The 10,385-nt window shown below is 42.9% G+C and overlaps 1 protein-coding gene across 1 annotated transcript in view; it reads left to right on the top strand.

The window, feature by feature from the left end:
• The first annotated feature begins 947 nt into the window (after positions 1-947).
• PRSS12 (protease, serine, 12 (neurotrypsin, motopsin)) overlaps positions 948-10,385 on the top strand; it is a 104,437-nt gene continuing 94,999 nt past the window's right edge. Inside the window, 1 exon segment of the mRNA XM_012645376.1 lies at positions 948-1,389. Within this exon segment, the coding sequence (XP_012500830.1) occupies positions 948-1,389 (442 nt within the window).

Genomic DNA, 10,385 nt, shown 5'->3' with positions numbered 1-10,385 from the left:
AACAATTGAAAGGGGAAATTCTGAAACATGTAGCTCCAGTGATTTTTTAAAAAATTCTAAGGCAACTTTTTTTGGGGGGAATCAGAGGGTGGGGTGCGTGCAGCGGGTAGAGTGTCAAAAGGGCTCCACTAAGCTAAGGGCACAGGAATAGGCTTCACTCAAGTCCCCTTGCCCTGCTAAAAAACGAAGCAGGTGTCAGAGGGGTGGACCTTTTGGCTGGGATGGAGACCGGCACAGATGAAGCCTTCTCTGCTTAGGGAGGAAATTTGGCATTAAGAGGACCTCACCGAATCCCAATAATAACCAAACAACTGCTGTCCAGGGCACCGGGTGGAAAGTGGGAGGCAGGAAGTAGGAAGGCTCAAGCTCCTTTCCCTGGGCCGGTCCAGGAGTTTAATTTCAGCAATCGTTCATGGGGGCGCGGTGCTAAGCCCGGGGATGTCACGCTGAACGAAGTGTGGTCTTGCCCTTGAAGAGCTCACAGTTCCGTGGAGGGGCTTGAACATCCCTCGCGGATAACTTCTTTCCTGGGAGATGCCAAGGGAGAGTTGCATCGAAATCCACCCACGCTTTTGTAAAGATTTCAAAACAGAGACAACAAGACACGGGACAGGGGTGGAGGAGAGACGGCCGGGGCACTGGGAGCTGCCTGCGGGTGGGGGCGGCGGGGACGGTCCCCGCGCTGGCGCCCTGGGGCTCAGCCGGGCCGGGCGCGCGGGCGGGATGCGGGGCGGTCCCGGCTCGGCTACCTGGGGCTCTGGCCCGCGGCCCGGGTCCTCCCCACCAGCCACGGCCACGTCCGGGCCGGCGGAGCTCCAGACGCCGCGGGCGGGGGCGGGGGGGGGGGGGGGCGGGCACGGGGGACGCGGCGGCCCCGCCCCCTCCTCTCCGCCCCTGCGGAGCCCGAGCCGCGGGCAGCATGGACCGGAGCCCGCGGCGCCGGCACCATGGCGCTCGCGCGCTTGGCGGTGGCTCTGATCCTGGGGGCGCTCCCCGAAGCGGTCGGCTCCGACCCGGTGCTCAGGGATCCCCTCCACCACCGCCACCGCCTTTCGCCCCCCGCGGGTCCCCGGTACCCTTCTTACCTCCCCGCCCAGCAGCGGCCACGGAGGACGCCTCCGCCACCCGCCGTCCCGCGCGCCCCGCGCCCGCACCCCGGGGGCTGCCCCGCCGGCCAGCCGGGGGCCAACGCGACGGACCTGGGCGCCCCGTGTCTGCGCTGGGCCGAGGTGCCGCCCTTCCTGGAGCGGCCGCCGCCGGCGGGCTGGGCTCGGCTGCGCGGGCAGCGCGACAACGTATGCCGGAGCCCCGACGGCGCGGGCAGACCCTGGTGCTTCTACGGGACCGGCCGCGGCAGGGCGGACTGGGGCTACTGCGGCTGCGGGCGCGGTGAGCGCGGGCGGTGTTGCGGGTTTGCGGGTGATGGGGCCGCCGCCGAGTTACCAAGGAGGTACTTGGGGCGTAAGTCAGCCAGGTGTGCTGTGTGTGAAGGTTGTCAGGGGTGACAGTGTCCCTGCAGGGTGCTGAGCTCTGGGTTTCTGGATATGCTCTGTCTTCTGGCCACTCTGTGTGCATGTGTGCGTGCGTGCATGTGTGCGTGTGTGCATGCGTGCATGTGTGCGTGTGTGCATGTGTGCGTGTGTGCATGTGTGCGTGTGTGCATGTGCGCGCGCTCACTGGGTGGACGTGTGTGCATTGGGTGTCTGTTTTCTAGATCACCTTGCCTTGCCTGGAGGCTGTGACCGTATTTACATAAAGGGGGCAAAGCAAAAGAGGAGATCAAGTTGTATGATACTTGTGTTGGAAAGGGAAATATTACACATAAAATGACAATCAGTAACCTTCCCTCCTTTCTTTATACCCTGATTTGGCAAAGTGTGGTAAAATTTTTGCCTTAATCCCACCATTGATCCCTATTTGAAAACATAGGGCAAAATTCTGGGGTCAAAATGCAATGCTATTTACATTCTTGGGTGCTGTGTGGTAAATATCATTAGTGAGTGAAGAAAAAAGAACAGGAAAGTAGATAAGAATGGTAACTCTCTTAGTGAACAAGCAACTTGATCTAGGCATGCAGTTTCCTAGATTGCCATCACTTAGTTTTATTTGTTATTTGTGGAAAATTGGGATTAGTTGGCAACGTCAGGAGATAAAGTTGGGAAGATATTTTAGGTTTAATAAATATTTTAGGTAGTAATAAAAGCATCACATTAATAAATTTAATGCAAATGAATAATCTGCCTTTGGACAGTGCTTTATTTAGAATTGTTGGGATTTTGTTTAATGTTAGGTTTTTTTTTCCTTTAACAACTGAGGAAGAAAAACTTTATGTACTTCAAAGCTTGAATTTCCCTTCAAAAAAATTTTTGGCAGCTTTCCATCCAAGCTGTGGGGCAAAGGATTCATGAGTTGAGATCCTGAAACACGTACGTTGTACCTTTTGGGGGTAACTTGGAGGTTAGCTTTCACAATGTCATTCTTTCCCTGCAGAAATTCATTTATCTGTGCCTTCAATTGCATTAGTGCTTTGAGTTAAGGGGAAGCGGTAGGAAGGAAGGTTAAGATCAATTATCCTTCATCCTAGAGAATGAAGTCATCGCTGTACTCATGTTTCATGGACAGAATGCCAATGTGGCTATAAAGAATTTGAGGTGATATCAAGCAAAGAGCCCTGGCATTGTCTCATTATTTACTGTAAGAGATTATTTGCATAAAATCTCATATTTAGCCAACATTGACATTTTTTTGCCTTCATTTTTAAACAAAATCCCAACAATTCAAAATGAAGCACTGTTCAAAGGCAGATTATTCATTTCCATTAAATTTAGTAATGTGATGCTTTTTTTATTACAAACCTAAAATATCTTCCCAACTTTTTATCTCCTGATGTTGCTAGCTAATCCTGATTTTCCACAACTAACATATAAAATTAAGTGATGGCATTCTTAGTTTTAGAGCTAAATATTGGTGGAAAATTATTGGGAAATAATTGTGTAGGAAAGAATATACAACTTCTCCTAAAATGTATATAAGCACATACTCAGAAAAAGGGAATTCGAAGTTAAAAAATTATAGTGATCTAGAGGGATAGACATTTGGATAGGATGGAGAGTGCTCTTTCGGACACATAACTCAGCTTCATGTTCCAAATGAAAGTAGCTGGTCTTTGGATTCCCAACCACCCCACCCTCTTAAGTGAATAGAAATTTAAATCTTTTCAATGCCTTTTGTTCATAGCTAACTCTCACCAGACAAAACCTTAAACACTGCACAATAGTTGTATTTACTTCCTGGAATAAAGTGATCGAACACAAGAGAAACAAAAGAAACCACCTAAGATGGGAGAGAAATGCCCTCCCTACCACCACAAAAAATAGGAGCAATCAGCTGTGTAATAATCAAATTGCTCCCACAGACTCGATCTTGGTAACCAGAGCTTCCCATTCCGTCATTTACTCCTCTCGGTCTGGTAGGGCATAACCCGTACCTTTGAGATGACTGACGTGTTCTGAACCTTGTGGCTTTCTTGGACCTACATTTCAGCGGGAAAGACAGCATCGTGGAGTGGTGGAAAGAACATTGGATTGTGCTTTAAAAGCACTGCTGTCTGCTTTGGCTGTGCCAGTAGCTGTGTGCTGTTGGATAAGACTCTTAACTCCTAGAGCTTTGGTTTCTTCATCTGGAGAAAAGCAGATTTTGAATAGATTAATTTAAAAGATTTTTCCAGCTCTGAGCATGTGCACAAAACAAGCTGGCCTGGTGACAGCAGCAAAGACCTGCTGAGCATTCACTCCGTGCTGGGTGCTGGACTGAGCATTTTATGCACATGTTCTCTCTCACTTCTCAACGCCATCTCATAAGGGAATTCCTGCGTTTTACTGATGAAAATACCAGAAGGCGTATTACCAGGCATGCAGGAGAAAACAGGGTTGGATATGTACATTTTCACTTCACAGCTCATTTTGCTCTAGTTCTGTACTTGTAAACACATGTAGAAATCTCTGTGCTGTCTAGCAATGCTCATTTTGTAGTTTATGGACTAGTCTAAAAGGAAGAGAGGAAGGGAATTATGTTTGAGCCAATGCACATGATTTCCAGTCTTTTATGCTTTAAAAATATCTAGTTTTTTTTCTTTATCAAAAACCAGAGCAAAACAAAAGAACAATTTATAGTAATTGTTTAAAAAATAAACAGGTGGCCAGAGTCGTGCATCTAGTTGCATCGAGAGAAATGAGGAAGTTGGTGCCCTCGTGGTGAGAGTTGGTTGAAGCCAAGTTGAAGGGCAGGGCGTGGATGTCCCAGTGGCTCAAATGGCAGAGAGCAGGAAAGGTGATGATGCCTGGGCCTTGTTTTATGAAACTTGCAAATTATAATTTTCATAAATATTCATTCTGGGGATTGGAATACCCTGAATCAGCCCAGGGAATTAGTTTTCATAATGAGTGTTAGAATCCCCTAGAGGCTTGCTAAAACACAGATTCCTAGACTGTAGCCCCAAAGACCCTGAATAATTCTCAGATCTGGGTCAGGAATGGAATGTGCATTTCTATGTAAACTTACCATTGCACCAGCCATCCCACTACTGGGTATCTACCCAAAGGAAAAGAAGTCATTTTATCAGAAAGATACCTGCACTTGAATGTTTATTGCAGCACAATTCACAATTGCAAAGATGTGGAATCAACCCAAGTGCTCATCAATTCATGAGTGGATTAAGAAAATGTGGTATATATACGTATATATATACCATGGGGTACAACTCAGCCATAAAAAGGAATGAAATAATGTCATTTACAGCAACTTGGATGGAAACGGAGACCGTGACCCTAAGTAAAGCATCTCAGGAATGGAAAGGCAAACACCACATGTACTGTCTAATAATTGGAAACCAATCAATTGGCACACGTGGGCATAAAGAGATGTAAAAGTCATTGGAAATCAAGAAGGGGGAGGGAGGAGAATGGGAAGGGTAAAAACCTACCTGTTGGGTACAATGAACACTATTCGGATGATGGGCACACTGAAAGCCCTGACGTAAGCATTATAAATGGTATCTATGTAACAAAAACATTTGTGCTCTCGTAATATTTTGAAATAAAAAAAAAAAGAATGTGCATTTCTAATGAACAGTCGAGGTGATTTGGATGCTAAAACCCTCTGTCACAGTCAGGAAAAACCCCTGGGAGTCAGGACTCACCTAGAATGCATAGTGTTGAGTGATGATGTAGACTGAGTCCACCATTCTCCATTCTATTTTTTTTGTTTTTTTTTGTAGAGATAATGTCTTGCTCTCACTTAGGCTGGTCTCGAACTCCTGAGCTCAAGTGAGCCTTTCGCCTCGGCCTCCCAGAGTGCCAGTATTACAGGCGTGAGCCACTGCACCTGACCGCTGAGCCCACCATTCTGTGACTTAACCCTGCTAGGCTTAGGAGCAGGCATGGGGTGTGCTGATGGTAACTTTTTGTGTGGTTTTAGAAAATGGTGACCCTGGTTTTTATTTGACCAGTGTGGGATAATAACAACCTAATTCTCTAGAATATGGTTATTAACAGAATATGAACTAGGCTGTTTTCACATTTCTACAGGAAGAATCCCTAGGCAACTGATTTCCCCCAGTGATAGCTTGCAGCAGTGCTTCTTGATGAGGAAGGCCATTGCTTTCCCAGTGTCTGGGTGGCAGGGCAGACAGGACAGCTTGCTTGGCAGTGTGCTGGGAACTGCCCTTTTTTACAAGCAGCCAAGTGGAACTCCACCATAGGTGGCTGATGACTGAAGGGTAAAACAGGCAGAATAATGATAAAGCTCTAATAATTGAGATTTTACAGGAGAGAATGATTCATAGATCTTTTTGTCACGTCATGCTAATCTGTTCATGTGCGCCTACCCGCCCCAATTCTCAAATCAAAAGGAATAGCGGATATGTGGCCAAATACTACGGTTTACAGGCTGTACTCTTTGAAGTCCATCTGTTCTTTCAAGTGCATGTTAATTAAAAAGTTAGCTGAGAGCTGTCCTCCCCGCTTTTAATGCTGCATCTTGAATCTATGTAGCAGGTGCTGGAAAACATTTATTAGCAATACCAGATTTGAGACATTTCTTGGCTGAATTTTAAATATTGAGTTCAATCTGCTTTTCAGGCTGAGGCAGATGTAAAATACTTAGATTTGGGGTCATTATATGACTCTTAACTAGTTTGAAGAGTTTTTTTTTTTTTTTAAGATGCAAAAAGATCCATTTACTATTGCCTTTTACGAGCTATTGTTGGGGATGTACATGCTTACATGATCACCGTCGTGGGTGTGTAAGGTAAGCTTTGTGAAAGTCACTTGGCTTAGAACTGTGGGGAGAAACTGAAATAGCCAGTGATAAGGCACCACTCCCAGGTGTCTTCGTTTGATGAATATTATGCAGATACTCAAGTCATAAATGTAAAGATTATATATATAAAATATAAAACTGATTATGATAGTGTCAAGGGGAAAAGATGGATACAAAATTTATGTGCAGTATGATTGAGAGAATAAAGATGCTTGTGGATAATTTGGAAAAGAAAACAAATGGTAATTCCAAGTTTGGGTATGGATGTGGCTTAGATCCATTAGGATGATTTTGATGGCAAAGAATAGAAAACCCAATTCAAAATGACTGAAACAGTAAGGAGGTTTATTGTTCATATTAAAAGAAGTCCCGATGGCAGGATCCAACATGGTGCAGTTCTGTTCCTCTGCTTTCTTGGGTGTTCTGTCCTCTGAGTGTGGCCTTTATCCTTGGGCTGGTGGTGATTCTGGGCTTCCCCAGCCAACAACCTGCAGAGGAAAAGAGAGGGCCCCTCTTCAGGTACGTCCCTTTGAAAGAGCAAGGAAACCTTCCTAGAATTGCCCTGCAGACTTCCTCTCACGTTTCACTGGCCCAGCCTGGATCACATGTTCCTTCCCGATGCCCTCTGGGAAGGAATTTACAATCACTGTGATTGCTTCGATTCGTGAACACTAACCTCTGAATCACCGGGGATGCAACTGGCCAGGAGGAAAGGAGGAAGCAGGTATTTGTTGAGGAGAACCAAAAGGGTCTGCTAAGGAGTATGATTGGGGCTTGTTGTTGTATTTGAGAAAGTTAATGCAATTTAAAAATAGCAATAACTAATTAAAGGCTGGGTGCAGTGGCTCACGCCTATAATCCTAGCACTCTGGGAGGCCGAGGAGGAGGATCACTTGAGCTCAGGAGTTCGAGACCAGCCTGAGCAAGAGTGAGACTCTGTTTCTACTAAAAATAGAAAAAGTAGCTGGGCAACTAAAAATAGAAAAAATTAGCCAGACGTGGTGGCGCATGCCTGTAGTCTCAGCTACTCCAGAGGCTGAGGCGGGAGGATTGCTTGAGCCCAGGAGTTTGAGGTCGCTGTGAGCTAGGCTGATGCCACGGCACTCTAGCCCGGGCAACAGAGCAAGACTCTTGTCTCAAAAAAAAAAGAGATGGATTTCCAATAAAATTATACTGTTAAAAAAAATAAGTAATTTAAAAAGTTGTGCTTTGTAATGCCAAATTCATTTTTAATTCCTATCTAGAAGAATAACATTTAGATAGATTCTGGTTTGGTTGACAAAACATATTTTCTTGGTTTTAGATGCTATTTGGAGGCAAACATTACTGGCAAGTTTATTTCTGAAACAAATAATTCTATAATTGATGAGAATACTGAAGTTTGTTCAGTTGTTAGGTAAACATGATTTAATTCTAATTTTTGAGCTTTGTTTTCTGAATTAACTTGTAAAGAAATCAGTCCTCTGAAACTTCTCTCTTTCGTCTGCGTGACAAGTAGGCATTCAGTTGTGTACTGTATGAACAATTGGTTTAGATTGTCTTCTACATGGTTGACATACTGTTGTTAGAAAATCAGGAAATGTTTATTTTTGCCTCTTTACTGTCTTTTTTCCCCTCCTCTTCTTCTTCCTGCAAATCAGCACAACAATATTTAAAAAAAATATATTGCGTGCAAAGCACTAAAGCAATGATATTCCCCCCTGCAAGCTACACATGCACATTTAGCTTTAATACTTTTTATTAGGATCACCAGAGGGGACACAAAGAGTGGAATGCTGATTCTTCCAACAGGGCAAGGATAGGTTTCATTCATTCATTAAACATTTGCTGTGTTTGCACTAGATGCAGTATTGACATAGATGAATAAGAAATCATTTGTGTCCTCTGGTTGAGGACACCCACTGTCTGGGTGAAGTGTCAGAAGAATAATAAGCGTTTTCATTACCTTCTCTGTGGTACGTGCTCTGTGAGACAGAGAAGAGGATTATTATTTGGTTTTAATTTCCTCATTCAGTGCTGTACAGTAAAATGGAACACCTATAGCATTTGCTTATGTATAGATGGTTCAGGTACACACAATTTGTGGAATTTTCTGTAGGGCTATATGCATATATTGTTAGTATACCATAAGTTAACATGGATAGAGTCTCCTTTTTTTGTGTGATATTGTATAGTGTTTTAAACAAAGGAATAATGTACAAGATTTATAAATTTCTAATAAGCACAATATAATTGGGTAGCTTTGCTTATGAGAGGATACACTCTCATTTTGGACTAGACCAACTCAGGTTTTTTTCTCAGCATTAAAGGTATTTACATGAATAATAAATGAACAACTAATATGAATTATAGATGTGAACTAATGGAGGCAAATATAGCTCCGTTGGATCTTGGTTCAGGGGAATGCCCTGCATGTTAAAAGATGATTTGATTTCATTTTGACCTGGGATGATTTGAATAAAATCTTCTATTTAGCAATGATATAACAGGTTTAATTAATCAGTAAATATAATTATAGGTAAAAGTAGTATACTTTAGTACTGTCAAATAGGGTGTAGAAAGCAAATAATTCCAAAATTAACCTAGGATCCCCTGCTGTACTTGAAAAATTCAACTAACAGCTCTCCCCATTGAGTTGTTTTCAGATACTGTGATTTCTTTTGTATGTTTTATAATTTAAATAGAAAATGATCCTTTAGTATATTTTCCAGTGTTGCCTATGGTATAAGACATAGTATTTATATTTCATTTAATGTCAAATGTGTGTGCTAAATTTTCTAATATTTAATGGTTTTTTTTCATAAATTGAAATTGATGTGTCATTCACAGCTTTAAGGATATTTTTTATCAAGGATCCAAACAATAGATCGATGTTCCCAGCATGCATTCTTTCTATTCCACGAGAACAATAGAAATGACTGTAATTAATTATTTTGTGCATCTGTGAAGTTCAATAATAGATGAGAAAGGATTTGTGTGATAACATGAAACTTTTTTACTATCAAACTACCATTTTAAAAGTTTGTAAAAATATTTATTACTCATTTTATTCAGAAAACACTACTGAGATGGGTCTTTGTTTTTACTGTATTTTTTTCCTCTTCAAATGAGCGAATGTTATTCTGTAAGTACATTTTGATTAGTAGACTAAATAGGCATTTCTTTTTATTTGCATTATTTTGGAACGAGCTGGATTTGTGTTAGTGGAATGAAGATAGCTGACCCATTGGTTCTTTTCCTCATGTTTCTTTCAGTCCTCTTTCAACTATGGAGTCTGGGAAGGGAGGTTTTTCTAGCTGTCCAAGCAGGGGCAGTGCCATAAAGGCTCTGTTACTTTGAAAGGTCTGCGAGAGCGAGTACCCCAAACTGAGTGACTTAAGCAACAGAAACTTATTGTCCCACAGTGCTAGGGGCTGGAAGTCCAAGATCAAGATGTCAGCCAGGCCAAGCTCCTTTTGAAGGCACTAGGGAAGGATCTGTTACTGGGCTTTCTCCTAGCTTCTGGTAGTTTGTGAGAGTATGACTTCAGGATTCACGTGCAGTTCTCCTTTTGTGTGTGTCTTGTCCAAATTTGCCCTATACTTAGGAACACAGGCATGTTGGATTAAGGGTTACCTTAATGGCCTCATCTTCCCTTGATCATCTGCAAAGCCCCTGTCTCCAAAGGAGATCACATTCATAGCTACAGGGATCAGCACTTCCAACATCTTTTTGGGGGAGACAATTCAACCCATAACAGCAGTCCAAAAGTTGAAAGATCAGTGATTGAGGCTAACAGAACGGGTCAAAGAGAACCCTTCTTGAATGTCTGTCCCTCAGTTTAAAGGATTCCTACTTTCTAGCAAAGTTGTCCTTAAAGCAAATTTCTGTAACACAAATCTCTTTAGTTCCCTTTATAAAACTAGAGATATATCTATACAAAAGAAAAATAATTGTAAACCAGGATGACAGTAAGTTACACATTTTTGGCAAGGAATTAAGGTAGTAGAATTGTAAACATTTTGCACATTGGAACATTTTGCTTTTGAATAGTTATAATTCCAGTTGGCTTTTTTTTTTTTTTTTTT

Source organism: Propithecus coquereli, unplaced genomic scaffold (genome assembly GCF_000956105.1).
Source record: "Propithecus coquereli isolate 6110/MARCELLA unplaced genomic scaffold, Pcoq_1.0 Scaffold232, whole genome shotgun sequence".
Lineage (NCBI taxonomy): Eukaryota > Metazoa > Chordata > Mammalia > Primates > Indriidae > Propithecus > Propithecus coquereli.
Note: the sequence above shows the minus strand (reverse complement) of the source record. Positions and strands in the feature narration are given on the sequence as shown.